Genomic DNA, 16,186 nt, shown 5'->3' with positions numbered 1-16,186 from the left:
GTGAGGCAGAACATTCTAGTTATTTCTTTTGAAAAACAAAAATAGTAGAGGTTTTTTATTTTTTTTCTTTAATGGAAAAGTCTTGTCATCAAAGTTTTACTTGGTTTCCACTTCTATGTGTGCTTTCCAGTAGCAATATTCTACTGAATTAACCAATCCTCCAGTCAGAGAGGTTTTGCTGCATTAATTATACATAGGCAGTGCAGAGCTGGCTCTGTTGACAAAAATACTCTGTGCCCCATTACACAGCAGTGATTTCCACTGACAAGTCAAATGTTTTAATAATATTCTGTTCAGTATTAGCTACAGTCCCTGATATAATACCTGGTTTAGTCCCTGGCTTCCAATTTGTCTGGAATCTTTAGGTAAGTTGATACAAAGGACACATACTTGGGTTAGTTCTAGCATGAGTGGTTGCATTAGCATCTGCAGACACTTGCACAGTTTGAGCTGTAACTGTGTAGTTCTGCACAGAGTGAGCAGATTCACATATCCTGAGTGAGTGCAGATCAGAATGCCCACTTTTCCTTTGTGTCAAAGACTGTCCTTTCACAAAACAAAATCTCTTGGAAACCTTTTCTTTGCATTCCAGCATGGGCCTGTGTATGTCTCAAGGAGAAAGTTTATAGGATTTCCCCCATAACAAGGGGGATAAGTCAGAGACCAAACTCTTGTCCATTGTGGTAAGATTCAGGATTTATCTCATGGAATGTAACATTTGCAGTGATTTCCTCAAGGGACCTGTGAATTGCCACTGTATTGAAGCATAATGTCCCTTCTGTGTTACTAGTGAATTATGGGGGAAAAATTGAATGTGCGTATTAAATTTTGTGTGTTGTAACAGCTTAAAATATAGTTCCTGTGGAGGTCGTTCATTTTCTGCAAGAATAAACTCTGTACTGAGTAGTGAAGATCGTGGAGGAGAAGTCTTGTGTGATTAAACTGTTTTTATTAGGGCCTTTGGCAGCAATCCCTATTCTGTTTACTTTAACAGTGAGCAGAGAGGTAGCTCAGATGGAGGTCAGTGGGGCACTTGCCTGAGGCACTCATCCCAGGGACACCTGCCAAAAGCAACTGGAGCCATGGCTGGTCTTTGGGGTTCCCATGTTCATGCAGACCACATGTCCATGCATATAACCAGTAAATAAAAAAGTCTACATCTGAGTGCCTGCTCTGGGAAAATTATTTGTTGGCAGTAAGAACGGCTCAGAAGTGCAGCTTCCAGAATCACCTGAAAGATAAAATGTGAAGTGAAAGACGAATGAATGTGGGAGTTGTGCCCAGTGAAAATTTGTTTCCAAATTCAGTGGATACAGTGGAAAAACAGTGCAGTTGCCTGCAGAACAAAATGGAATAATTTGGTCAAATATTAATCATTTAGGAAAATACTTTCTCCTGTTTAAAATCCAGTCCAGAGGGAGACTGGTGGTGTTTCAGTGAAGAAATTTCATCTAGCACAATTCTGCATTGTCCTGCAACCTGGATGATGACGAGGAAGCAGAATGTGCACAGGACAGAGCAAAGCATATCTTGTCACATCAGACTTGCAGGATGGTTGCTGTTCATTTCAAGGTATTTGTAAGCTCTGTTTTACTAAGCAGTCTGTAGTAAAAAACCCTAGATTCTTCTGAGTCACTGAGACTATGTGGCATGAGAAGTGGTAGCAGAAACCAGAGAATGGCTGGAGTTAGGAATATGGGCACTCATCAGCAAAGGTAAAGTAGGAGTTTCCCCCCTTCTCTCACCCTCCTTTTTAGCAAAGATTTATGTACCACCATGGTAAGATCATTACGTCGATTTCCAAAAACAACATCGTTGTTATCTCATGGAGAAACAAATTTCCAGTGGTCTGGTGTTGATCAAAAGCTACTTTGAAATAGCAGTGACAGGATGAGAAACTTGATCGTGGAGGAAACTCAGTTGTCTGGACTTGGAATCAGTTGGTGCTGTCATCTTGTACAGAACCAAGAGGAGTTTTACTTGGAGCAGTGACTTCTTTTTTCTTTTTTTTTTTTTTTTCTTCTTCTTGGAGTGATCCTTGTTGTTTGTTAAAATTTTTTCTGTGATTTTGGGTTCTGTTCCCATGTGAACTTTATAAAACTCTCCAAGATATGTCTTTGCTACTCTATTTTAATGGTGATATGCAGTAGTAGTATAAGATCAAAGACCTAGCAGAAACCTCTCACAATGTTGTTGCAACATCTAAGAATTTGTTACAAAATTTAAATTTCCATAAGGATAATTTTTCCTAACAGATTACACCTTTCTCATGCATTTGTGTGCCAGCCCAGTAGTTGTTGGCAGGGATTTTTCAGGCTTTTTCCAAAGTTTGTGAGAGGTAAGGAAAAGATCAAGATACAGATTTATTCTAGACATTGAAAATTCCTGGATGTAGTTCTTAAATGTTAAATATTAAGGCCTGTTTTCCTTAAATCTGTTAGTTGAACTTAAAATTGCTTCCTTGTGCATGTTTCTCTACAGTGGCAGGCTGTATTATGAAATGTTTTAGGTAACTGTGCACATGCACAGCACTCTTCACAAAAGCTAAACCAACCTGTGCTAACACAAATGCCGTGCCAGGCAGGCTCTCCAGCTATAACTCATCTTTCTTCCCATGGCTGAACAAGCTTCCCAAGACATTGAGTCCTCTGTGCTTCAACATGCATAAAGGATTAATGAACACTAATCACTGAGAAACTTTCAGCTTCTTGTAATGCCATTTCAATTAATTAATCAAGACTTCTTGGAACCTGTTAGGACTTGGCTGAGTGTGATACTGGAGTTTGAATGAGTGGCAACATTGGACAGACATGCAAGTATCACATCTGAATTCAGGGTGTACAGGAAGGTCTGTCATTATTTACTTTTCTAGACCCATTCACCAGGCACATGCAGATGTTTTGGGAGTTCTTCCTGTTCCTTTTCGTTCTCTCCTCCTTTGTCAGTTGGTGCCATGGAGGAAACACAAGTGCAGTCAGTTATTTCCAAGACAGTGTAGAGGCTGTCTATGACATACTGGAGAAACGTTTCTCAAGCACCTGTTGCTGTTTAGGAATGGCTGGAAACTTAATGAGCCCTGAATGTGTTCCACCTAAACTCAGAATATTAACTCATCGCTCTACTATCCCCTGACTGATGCCAAGCAGACACAGAAGGCTGTCTGTGAAACACAAACTTCATGTATCTGTTTTACCTCATAACTTTTGCAGGAAGATACTTACAAAGCAGCGCTTGCTTACTGTGATGGGAATCATGCATGCCCTCATTCACTGTAATGTCAGACCTCTCAAACCTGTTGCATTGCATTTTCTGGAATTTGGCCTCTACAGTCCTCAATTTCTTCACTGCAGTGAGAAGCCTTCACAAAACACAAGCCTCTTCTCAGTAACAGCATCTTTTGCAGGATCTAGATTTTCTATGGTATTTCTGGCATTTGTCCCTCAGATGTTAAAGCAAATACTGAACCGAAGCTTATGAGCACATACAAATTTTTATTTTATTGTGTTCAAGGAAACTGAACCATGGAGTGGGTTGACATGAGAAGAGAAAGGCTGCTTAGCCCTTCTGCTTTTGGAAAGTCTGGAAAGCTCTCTGTGTTTTGAAATTCAGTGGAAGTAGCCAATTCAATAGACTTGCCAGTATGCAGTGCCTTGCATCTTTCTATACAATTACTTTGGATTGACTTCCCAGGGACTGTGCCTGAGCAAGGTTTCAGAAAAACCTGGATATGGGAATTTGAATCAATTTTATATCCTTTTATTTTTCTTTTTATGAAAGCAAAAGTGGTTCTAAACTTTTCTGTACTTAAATTTCTTTTTTTTTTCCTATATCCACTCAGGGATCTTATCCTCTAAGGACTAAATGACTCTCTGCTCCACAGAATGTATTTTTTTAAGGTCTAAAAGACTTGATACTAATTTCACCCAGTTAGTTCTGTTAGAAAAGAGAAATTTTGGAGGAAATGAGAGGGAATTTTCCAGCTGGATGCGGAGAAGTTAGTCTCCTATTTAAACTCTTGTAGAAAAGAGAGCAACCGTTGTTGAAGCTTGTGTGTTTAAGTGCTGCTCTTACCATCTGGCAGCAAAATGAAAGGAAATCTGAAATGAATGGTAGTTCTAAGCATTTCAGTTTGGAGTCAATGCCATTTACTGCCTACAGGAAACTTTGGTAAATTCTCCTCTTCTCCCAGGAGTTCTTAGGAAGGCTGTTCTTTTTCTAATTTTCCTAATGCATTTTTCCTTTTCTGTATTTCCACTCTTCTTCCCATTTTTATTCCTTGATAGGGTTAACAGTAAACCTGCAGGGTCCCTCTGTCTCTCTCTATACTTCTCTCTCTCTTCCCCTCTCTGCTGGTTCTGCGTGTAAATTGGAACTGATCTAAAAAATAGGACTTAGTACCCACCTTTGATGGGCTGGGTTTCAGAAGTGTCTCTGTGCATTGGTGGGTAAAATACATGACACGACTGTGCAATGTGTTTTGGGTGTTCGCTTTCCATAATGGAAACAATACAAACATTTATCTGTATATTACACATCCAGCTTTGTTCATTGATTCCTAGCTGTCTGCTTTCCATATTATGGCAGTAATCAGTTGCATAGGGTAGACATGTAATTTCCAATAAGCGATTTTGACAATCAAGGCCAGAAAATGAAATCATCATTAATATTGGATGGTATGTGTGTGTCAGGGGTGCTTACTTGGTGTAAGATCCAGGTGAATTCTTCAAGTTCTTATTGGTTTCTCACAAACTATATCCTCCAAATCTCCTATTTTCTGTCCTGGAAAAAGCTAAAACATAAGGAATGAAACACAGGATGTTGTTTCCTCTAAAGCAATTAATAGTTGGAAGACTGAGTTTATAAGAACTACTTCACAGCGTATGTTTTATAGTATAGTTTAATTTTTCATTGTACCAAAAAAAGTGCAAATCAAAAATTTTGGAAAGAGGTTAATAAGGTCAGAATCCACTGACCTTATTAAACACCCTACTGTATCCAGAAATCTAGTATTTTGTCATCCACAAAGAAGACTTGACATCAGTGACCTGAAATAATTTCTCAAATACAATTTTTTATAAGGTCAGAAATAGAGGCATGCAATAAAGCTCCTTAGCTTTCAGAGCAGCAACAAAATTCCTTAGATTTATCATATAAGTCTTTTTTAGAATAAACAATTTCGGGCCAAGCTCTCCATCATTTAGCAGTTTGGTCATAGAAAAGAATTAAAAATTAGGTGCTCGTTACAACAAGTGTTTTTATGCTATCCTCAAACATATTACCATGCTGACTTGGATTATAATTAGCCTTAAAGTAAGAAGTCCCTTATATGATTAATGAATGCACAATTAATCAGAATTATTGCTGGTTCTATAGCACTCTCCCAAAGCAACATACTTTCTAGGGAGACAGAACTTAAAAGCAAGAATATTGGGCTGACTAAAAAGCAATATATGTCACACAGAGTGAGGCTTGTTGTGAAACCTCAGGGTTTCAGCCAGGTTGTTTAGCCAGGTTTTACTTCCCTAACTCCAAATGAATCATAAAGTCTAAATACGCTTTTGGAAATTCTAAACCACAATTGTTTTTCTAAGTTTAGAGAACGATTAGGGAGTAAAGATATTGTTTCAAATGCGATGAGTGAGCCAGACAACCTGTTTTAACTGGCAGCTTCTGGAGCCAATTCTAAAGTGATATGAAAAGCCTTAAGAAAGACCTTATGAAATGGGGTTAGGGTTACTTTTTTTTATCAGATTTCCTTGTACCTTGTTCATTTCCTTCTTAGGAGCTGAATACTGTAGGCATCCTGAGAGGAGAATTCCCATGGACGTCAGGCTATATATATAAGTCTCCCTAATGCCCTTCACAGTGACAAAGTACTCTCTGACTTGTATAGTCTAAGGCTAGCTGAGCTTCTGAGAAATTGCTTCACTGGAGCTGAGTGCTGCAGACAGAGGGAGGGCATGAGCCAGTGCAGCTCTTAGATCACCATGGATTACTGTGTTACAAGATCCTGAGAATTTGGCCCTCACTCCTCTCCAGTGTGGAGGAGTTTCAGTGTTCTGGTTAGATAGCAACCTCAGAAACAAAGTCTTTTAGGTCAGCAGATGGCAGCTGGTACCCATGAACCAAATCCAATTTATGACAGCTTCATTCAAATTGTCTTGCGTCTGGGTTTTGGGTCTTTTTTGATAGCTCTTTTATATATATATCCCCACCTTTGAAGGATTCTTTTGGTACTGTCAGGCAAGGAAAGGTCATCATACTGTTTTTGTTTTAAATATGCTCATAAGTGAGCCAGGGTAACACTGAAGACAATCACTGGTCTCTTGATGTTATTAGAATGAGGACCCTTTCACATCAGTCCTTATCAGAAAGGAACTTAGGGGTCTCCCAAATTCTGTGACTCTTGAAGAATTTGCATGCTGGTTCATGCTAGACAGGAATTTTGGAGGTCCGCTAGACTTGCAGACAGGAGTTTGGAATCTCCAAGCCTGTCCAAAGCTGTGTGTTCAAGCATGGCTGTGGTTTTCCTCCAGCTCACACAGCTAAGTTTTCTGTTAATGGAAAAGTTGGGGTGTGTCCCCCTTTCTGGAGTCCTCCACAGAAATTCAGGATGCTTTGGCATGATTTGACAACTCAGAGGTGTACACACAGGTGTCTTGACCTTGGTATGTTTGGATTTCCAAGAGAATCCCAGGAAAAGGTGTTTGTGTGTCCTTCCTTGTGGCAGGACTTGCCAGTCAGCCCAGGAGGTGCAGAACTCCCATGGTCTTGGCAATGGGGCCAACACTGAACAAAGTCTTTCAGAACCAGTGAAAATGTAATAAAGGTCAGAGTTAGACATTTCAATTTCTCTGGCTAATTCTAGTGCATAGCACTAGATAAGAATAAGGCTTGAAATTACATTCTCCTTTCAAATTCATGGTCTGAGGGTTGTTTTAGTCACATTTCTGTAGCATAGAGAAAGCACTGTAATAATCTGATGTAGCTGGAATATAGTAAGGTAACCATGACACTTACAAATAGGATGATAATTTCAGAAATGGAAGAGAATTTATTTCATTGTTATAGAAAAGTTGTGGTTTGGATGTCTTCCTGCAGCACAGGTTTCTTTTTTAGGAATTCATTGATCTGGATGTGAAAATGTGTTGTATAGTCATTAGGAGAGTGATTAAAGGAGGAAGAAACTTCTGTGGGAAAACAGTGTACCCAACAACTGCTGTTCTCTGCTGATTGCTTGCATCAGCGTAAAGCTTTGTACTTCAGGCACTGGGAGAGAACTAGGTGTGTCTGTGAGAACAAAGTTTCAAATAATGGTGGTGATGTGTGTCCCAGCTGTGCAATGGAGGCTAATTCTGACCAAATATGGTATTAGAACTACACTGTTAATAAACATTTGCCAAATTAGTGATGTGTAAAACAGAAACCAGCAGTGAAAATGTTATTTCAACTGCTCTACCTTTTTTAAGCAAAAATCCAAGTTTTAGGCATCATGGGTTCTGCAAAACTTAAAGCTGACAGTGAGAGTGAAACAAAGTGGTTCTTAGGTTTAACCTCTAATAACAAAGCTAGCCTCTGCTTCAGCCCATGAAAGCTTTGATCATCATCAAAACCAGTTCTAATTATGTCTAGATAATAACCCTCATAAAAATCTGGCTATCCTCTGAAGTAAATAACAAGGTGACTTTTTAATATTAAATTCTGATTGGGCTCACATTGCATCAGGTTTACAGCATTTTAGGGCCCTTTTCTGCTTCAGACTGTTATAAGAGGTGAAAATGAACATTAACAATATTTGTGAAAGGTAGTATATAATTTGTTGTCTGACCACATTCAGTATTTCCACAGTCAGCAAATATCTGAGAATGAAAATGAGCATGCATGGGGGTAGTCTCTTAAAATATTAACACATAAAGACACTAAAAATTATTCTTAATATCATAATACATCATTTCTGTAGACTGGAAGAAATTCACAAGCTTGTTTTTTTGTTTGTTCTTTTTAAATCAAGTTTCCTGTGTTGTAAGTAATACAAATCACTCCAAGTCTAACAGTGGATGAAGTCTGAATGCTGAAATATGCCCTTTTGACATCCTGTGCAATGTGGTGGTTTCTAAGCAGTGATTTCATAACTATACCAAAGGGTTAAACTAAAAACTAAAATGTGTGACAGAGTGATCATTTGCTGATGGCTTTCTATACAGCTGCCAAACAGTGCTTCAGATTACAATATTACAGATTTTGTGTTCCATGTCTCAGCTTTAGCAGGCAAAGAAGATTGCTGTACATTCTAACTGGATAAAACCTTGATTTTATTGTAAGAAGTTGTAGTGAGATGTTTGGAAAAGTATTATAAGTCTTGGTGACTGATCCCTTGCATTCCTCTCAGCCTTTCACAGTAGCTAGAACAAATTCTGAGTTCATTTAAGGAAGAGACTTATGAGCAGGAGAAAAAAAAAAAAAAAAAAAAAGCTAAAGCCTTTAATTCTTATTTTTCTGACCACATTCCTGTACAGCTCTGGGATCTTTTTTTGTGTCATGGAGTAATCATAAAGGTCTTTCCCTTTCTTTTGCATAACCAAGACACCAGCATTCCTTACTGAGAGGAAACTGTTTTCTTTACATTTCACACATCACTGGCAGTGCCAATTTTGACAGATTCCTTTTTTGTTTGGTTGGTTTTTGTAATCTGAGTGGCATAAAAGATAGCATAAAGCAGGAAGTCATCAATATTATGGCAGTATGCAGAAGTATACCCAATGAACATTTCACTTAATGCCTTATGCCGTACTTACACTCAAGAGATTTGAATATTAGAGAAGACACGGCTTAGTTTCAAACCATTCAAACACGTTGTCTTTTTACTTAGAAGCTTAGTTCAGATGGCAAATCAGATCTGTTTTTTAATGTACTTATCTTCTCTAGCACTGGGTAGAGGGAGAATTGCATGTTTTTCTTTATGCAGCCAGGTTTTAACTACTGCAGTTTGTTTCATGTGTGATAAGAATGCACAGTTGGATCACGTTCAGCTTGGCATCCACCGTAACTGCTGCATCTTTCCCAGCAGATCTGCTGCTCACCCAGTCACTTCCTGCTCTCTGCTGACACACCACTTCTTCCACTCCACATTTCAAAACATTTATAAGTTCTGTGCCATATAAGACCCGTATTCTACTTATGCTAATTAAACTGCCAGCTTATACCATTATCAATTCCACTAGTTATTGCAAAGCATCTTTTTCTTCTCTCTTTAGAGATTTTGGGGGAAGGTGGGGTAGATAAGATAATAAGATAACATGGGGCTGTTGAGTGCCCTCTCATTCTAAAACAAATGATTGAAGCTGCATTGTTCTTCATTTACTGAAATTAAAGTGCTTCCATCTGCAGTGACAACCTTATGTTACTCTTGCTGGTTTGTGCTAATATAAAGACTTATATAAACTCTATGTTTTTTTTCTTCCAAGAGCAAAAAGAAAACTCCACTTGCTCCTCTGTGACATGTTTGTCTCAGTTTATTTCTTTACCATATTTTGAATCATGGCCAGCTGGAACTTCATGTGAGAAAGCTCATTATTTACTTGGATTTTTTAATAAGCTAAATGGGGGTCTCTGAGAGCTTGCTGTCATCCTTGATATAACCACAGGGACGATTTCTTTGGCTTTGAACTGTTAATGATGGATTGCTGATGAGAGCACAGATGAATGTGCAAGAATACTTCCTAATTTGCTCTCCATGTGCAGCATACCTGTATTTCTAAGGCAGGGAAGAGATGAAGAGAAATATTCCTCAGCTGCTCATATGCACTGTCTCTGTATATACTCAATAATGGTGTCACTACAGGATTATGATCTGTCTGTCTTCTAGCTATTTTAAGAGGCATTTTGTGGGTAATTTTTAGTCATTAAGTTCAGGGATATTGAAAAAAGGCAAATTAAATAAATATTAATTGAGTTGCATAACTGACTTTAAAATTTAGAATAGCCTGTGGGTATATCTTCTTGGTTCAAATATATCTGAAAAAAATGCAAGATTAAATAGCAGAAAGGCTTATTCAGGAGAGTTTGTGAAGGAAAGCAGATGGCTTATTAATCTTGCATTGTCTCTCTTCAGACATGGAGATAGGTAATAAAATATGGCCTTACTCTTCTGCTCAGTGCTGCTTCTGCTGCAACTCTGCTTGATTCGTGCTATTTGTCTGTCCTCTTTGTACAGTTGAATGGGAAGGAAGGGAGCAGAACAGGGAGGGAATGAGGAGAGCTGTGGCTCATTCCCAGCTCTTCACAGCCCGAGAAATTGTCTGGGCACGGAGGACTGAAGTATTTTGCTGTCAGAATGAGGAGGGAAAGTACTATGGTACTGCAAGTCTCTGACTTGAAAGGAGACACAACACATCACAGCAGTGCCATCTCCATTTGTCACCGCTTTGTCACACAGCATTCCTGCCCATCTATTCACATGCTGCAGGAGCAAACCACCTCAAAACACATCACTGAAGTGAACTGTTCCTTTTTAAATTTAGGAACACTCAGATCTCTCCTCCTGCCTTCAGACTTGCTTGGATAGTAGTTTGATGTGTTATGTTACAGACCAGGTTGCATATTAACACTCCTTAACCTCATAAACCCCATGTTTAACACCTTCTGCTTCATTTGCATCTCATCTGCTGTGTGGTGGCTTGCTACAGGAATTTATGCTGATGAAAGTAAACCATGACAAAAAGTACTTCTGTGTAACTGTTGCATCACAGCTAGAGAGCTGTAAGCTGTACAGGGGAAAATACCACCCAAAATAAGCTCATTTATTATAATTGTGTACTGCTAAATAAGTAACCCTCTCATATTGTATTTTTAAAGGGTGAACCAGGTTTCATTGGTCCACAAGGAGAACCTGGGTTGCCAGGGCTACCAGGAACAAAGGTAAGGGTAGCGGGCCAATGCTTTGGTGTGAAGCCCCTTGATCTGATGTCAAATTCAACTTTCTTCAGCAAGTAGCAGAGACTGAGGCTACTGCTGGAGAAAATGTGAAAAGTCATAGACCAGTGCTGTGAGATAGATATATAGATATTCATGTAGGTGCCCTCAAAAAATGTGAAGGCAGACAGATTTTACATCATAACTTTAATTAATAAGTCATCTTTTTTCATGTTAGAATCCCCAAATTTAGTTGTTCATGAGGCAAAATAGGCATGATTAAAGAAACTGTATTTTAATAAACATGGGGTTTTTTTAGGAAAATGACTTGCAACTTTGATCAAAGTTTCAAGTATCAAAGAATCTGCTGGGTAGTATCAAAGCAGAACTTTGATACTACCCAGCAGATTCTGAAAATACAGATAGACTAAACCACTGTTTCTGCTGTTGGCTTGTTTTCTTTAGTCCTGCTGAGTTGGTGATGGGCTAAAGGCTGCCCAATATTTTGTGATACATGTGTGTCTGTTGCAATAGGGTGACAAAGGAGAGGCAGGCCCTGTTGGGAAGGGTGAGAGAGGTGAACCTGGAATCCCTGGACCAAAGGTCAGTCTGGTTTTTATATTGGAAATGTTTTGTTAGTTTTACACCTATGAATACATCTTTGCCTTCTGAAAAGTAGAACAAAACTTGGTGAGTGAACTATTAAATGAAAATGCTGTCAAGTGCTCTACTTCGGTCCAGAAGACAATGGCAGTTTTGTGTTCACAGCTGTGAAACTGCAGTCTGAATGGACTTTTATTTGGCCTACAATGTAAAGACACTACCTACGTACACTGTCATGGAATTGGCCTAATTCATTCCAGCTGAAGTGCTGACCTCCAGGTCCCTAACTTTCAGCATTGAAGTTTGAACTCTTTGACCACTGTAGCAATTGAATGCAGAGAAAATCCATTTTGCATGCTGTTTTCTAACTCTCTAAGAAAGAGATCAGTCTAACTACTTTTAGCATTATCTTAATATTTCCCCTGGTGTTGATACTGTCAAGTTTTTCTTTCCTGATGGATTTTGAAAACAGTAAGGTTAATTTTGTGCTCCTTGTCCAGTTAGTTTGTATTCACCTGAACTGTTGGGAAAAGAAGTTGTGATAACACTTAATTTTAATCTCCTTCTGTTAGAATATCTTCTCTGTCTATTGGCTATCATTTCTCAGGAGCAATGGAATGACATAGCTCATTCCTGAAAACCAGTGATAATGATGCCTATCTTTACTAATACCAATACTGCTTTCCTTTGGAAGGGTGGAATCTGTGACCATTGCACTCTAGTGTTAGAGAATATATTGATCTGGGTGCTATATAAAATAAATGCCTTAAAAATTCATTATCTTGGTAATATCAATATAATATGTTTCTGCTGTTCCAAACTGTAGTTAGTGATTACTAATTTCTTTTTCTCTGCACTCCCATTTCTCTACCATTTTTCTCCTATCTTCCTTCAAACAGGGGAAAACAGGTGAACCTGGATCTAGAGGCCCCAAAGGGTCAAAGGTTAGTAGTAAAGAAACTGTCTTTAGAGGACTAATTAACATGAGGATTTTTAGGATCAATTATTTGTAACATTTCTCTTTAATAGAACCTGTAACAATCCGCAGTGGTCTTTATAAGTGAAACCTTCTGACCTTCAGGTTTAGCTAAAAATTTAGTCAGGTCACATGGGTTTTGAACACTGATTCTAATCCCTTTTCTGTTATAACATCCTTTCCACTCTGCTGCTGTTTTCCTCATGCAACTTGGTTTCTCTCTGTGTAATTGATGTGCGTTAGTCCTCGCGCATGCCAGGACCCAATGCCTGATTATGCTGTTATTGGGTTTGCAATAATTGTATGGATCCAGACTCTGGTGAGCTAGGAATCAGAGGTATTCCAAGTACTGCAGGCTGAGATATGATGGTCAGAAGTCCAACAAAGGCGAGAGTTGTTAATTGTGTTGCTGTTTTACCTGCTTTAGAAAGACAACTTTGATTATGTCTATCTACCCATTTCTTTCTGTAGATATAGTTGGTTCACATATATGGAGAGATAAAATGTATGTTTTTCTATTACTTTATCTGCTGTGCAAATACTGTTTCCACTGGATTCCTTCATGTTGTATGATGGATGAAAATGTACTTGTGTAGGTGGGTATTGACAGGTCTACTGTCAGAATAAGGGTGACAGGACAATGTAGGCTGGTGTGATACTGTTTGCAGTACTTGCAAGGTCCTTGAAGAGTGGCCTTAAGTGCTTAAAGATGTGATTTAAAAAATGCCATTTAACCTCATTCATTCCCACCAGAAAGAAGTGTTGGAAGGCAAGGGAACTGATGAGGGAATTAAAGTATCAGAGTGACAGCAGAAAAGTAAATCAGCCTCTCATTTGACTACAGTACCTGGACATCTCCCACATGCACCAAAATTATAAAGATATCCCCTTTAATTCCCTTTTTATCAAAAAAGGATATATGAATTCCATTTTACCTGGATGTCTGTCATGAAAATCTGGCACACAGAAGTCAGTCTAGTGGTGGGGAACTTCATTTTTTAAAAGTTCCAACGTTCACTAGCTTCTGCCAAAGCAGCGCACTGAAGGGAAAGGCAGATGGCACAACCTTGATTATGACCTGCCACCAGTCTGCTCTCCATATGCCTTCATTAGCTCTGTGAAAGTTTTCTGGTTTCTATTACCAGAAAGTTTTCTGTTCTGTTACCAGTGGTGAATTAATAATTCTTTTCCTAGCTTTTACCAAAGTTCTCTAGATGTCAACAGGAGCAAAATTTGCAGTTCTTACCCATATTAATTTTGAGTAATATTAAAATTAAAATGTAAGACCTTGCTGCGAAAGTGACTGTGAAATGAATTGTGGATGTTGGGATATGAATGCATACATGTTTGAAATTCCCTCCATCATTTGAAGCATATTACTAATAGCCAGGAATAAAAAGGTGTGTGTAAGCTGGTAATGATCTTAGGCCTGTCACAGAAAGGGCATCAAAAAACTCTAAATCTGATAGCACAGTTGTGTTTGTAGGGGAGGCAGTGACTCAGACCAGGGAAGTTCAGAAGGTTAGTGGAGGCATGATCACAGAAATAAAAGTTTATATATTTTGAAACACACATTTGAAGAAGTTTGTGACTGGTTTCAGGCTAAGTAATTTAATTTCTCTGGTATTCTCATCAAGCTTTTGATAGTAGTGTCATTAAGAATAGGGATGTTGCACAAATTGCTTAATTGGTAATCTGCCTATTTTTTGGTTCTTTGCAATTTTTTATTGCAAACACTCTGATATTCACACACAACCAAATTCATCATTGTCGATTCTACCAGTATATAGATTTTGAAGGACTTTTTCCTTTCATTAAATAAGATTCACATTCTGTTTAGGGTAAGAGGCCCCATAAACCAGTTCATGTAAGAAAACATTGTTAAAAGGGAAGAACCATATGATAAATCTTCAAATGGCATATCTGTTTTTTTCATGTATCATTTTTGCATAGGGTGATACAGGTGAGAGAGGTGACACAGGATCTGCAGGTCCACGGGTAAGTCTACTTCTCATCTCAGCTGTTTGTTTTGTACCCTTAAGATTCAGTCCATGTGAAGTGAAATTGTAGCAGTAATTCTACAATTCACACTACAGGTGAAATGGGGCACTTGACTCTGTTGGATCATGGTTACTGACGGGACATTTGTATGACTAACATCACTTGCCACTATTTGAAGAAGTCTCCAATCCACACTTTGTGGGCAGGATGTTACAAGCAAGGTGTTCTGGCATTGTTCACTGCCAATGCAGAACTAGAGTGTAGGAACATCCTTAAATGTTTTCCCTCAGAGGTCTTATGTATTTCCTTTCCCACTGCAGTGGAAGTCACGTTGTACTAACTTGCTTATTTATCTTTATAAAAAATAAATTTGTTTTCATTCAAATTCTGTGTTTTGTAGTAGTGTATTGCAAATACAGTTAGAATCTAACACCCCACAATCAAGTCAAAGCATGTGTCTGTAGTTAAGAGTCTAAAATAGTCTTCAGCAGTTGTCTCAAAATTCTAATGGAAAATGTATTACAGGGACCACCTGGACAGAAGGGTGATCAAGGTGCAACAGAGATAATTGATTACAATGGCAATATCCACGAAGCTCTGCAGGTATGCAAACCTAACAAGGCTGAATTTGCTTAGTCTGGTCTGGGAAAAAGTCATTTGACAGCACTGTATTTCTCTTTTGCCAAGAGCTTGAAAACACTTTGTGTGCAAAATTGTCGAGCTTATTAATCAGGTATCACTTTCTATATTTGGAAACCAGGTTTTCTGTGCTAGAAAAACTGTTTCCCTGATACAAATCAGCTGTGTGAATTAGTTTCATGTTCCCTGGAGAGTACTGACGAAATCAGGACGAAACTAATTCATTGTTGGCTTTGGTGTTTAGTGCTGAATTAATGTAATAAACCACATACACAGGTTCAACAGAACTTTTCAATTCATATATTATAATATTGACATTTCTTTTTTTTCTTGTTTTCCTCCTCCTCTTCCTGTAAAATGCAAAGAGCAGAATATTTGAGATTTGGAAACCATGTAAAATGGTTCCATTAGCAAGCTGTGGATTCAATCAGCAACTTGAGTACATTAAGTAGACCAAGCACCAGTCTTCTCACATTCATTTCTGGAAAACCTATTTTGACTGGTGTGCAGAAAAGTGTGGAGGATTAAAGTAGAGTTACAAAAAGAATGAATGCGTGTTTGCATAAAAGCAAAGGACCAAGATGACATATGTCATTGCAGTCAAGGTGATTTACATTGCAGCATACTCAGATGCAAATTCTGTGCAGTATAACTCCACCAAAGTGAATGGCTTGCTTATGTGAAACTGAAGACTGGATTTGGCTCATTGTGCATCTGATCACTTTCTCACTGAAGCTGCTGAACTTTTTCCTTACATTTATGCAGTGGGAGTGCGTAAATGTCTGACCAGTTATTTGGTTTCCAAGACACTTTCAAAAAATAAAAAAATCTCACTGCCTTTACTAAAATCTAAAAGCCTTATATGTACCTAAGGCTAAGTCTGTTCTTTCATTGTGTCTGTGGGGAGGTCTGCTTAGACATGTTGTGAGGCTCTGCATTATTTTTGCTTCATTTGGTCTGCTTGTAAGGGACTTCAGACACACAACTTTCAGTCATCTAAATTCCTCCCCGAGTTCCATGCCTAAAGTAGCCTGAAATTCATGTTGTGTATTACCA

General features: G+C 38.5%; 1 protein-coding gene across 1 annotated transcript in view; it reads left to right on the top strand.

Moving 5' to 3' along the window:
• Positions 1–16,186, top strand: part of COL25A1 (collagen type XXV alpha 1 chain) — a 297,986-nt gene that overhangs the window by 247,303 nt on the left and 34,497 nt on the right. Inside the window, exons 19-23 of the mRNA XM_039710662.1 lie at positions 10,855–10,917; positions 11,446–11,514; positions 12,414–12,458; positions 14,444–14,488; positions 15,017–15,094. Of these exons, the coding sequence (XP_039566596.1) occupies positions 10,855–10,917; positions 11,446–11,514; positions 12,414–12,458; positions 14,444–14,488; positions 15,017–15,094 (300 nt within the window). The remainder of the gene's footprint in view (positions 1–10,854; positions 10,918–11,445; positions 11,515–12,413; positions 12,459–14,443; positions 14,489–15,016; positions 15,095–16,186) is intronic.

The sequence above is a fragment of the Passer montanus genome, unplaced genomic scaffold, assembly GCF_014805655.1.
Source record: "Passer montanus isolate IOZ18808 unplaced genomic scaffold, ASM1480565v1 scaffold23, whole genome shotgun sequence".
NCBI lineage: Eukaryota > Metazoa > Chordata > Aves > Passeriformes > Passeridae > Passer > Passer montanus.
The sequence above is the reverse complement of the archived record's forward strand: the minus strand, read 5'-3'. Positions and strand labels throughout refer to the sequence as shown.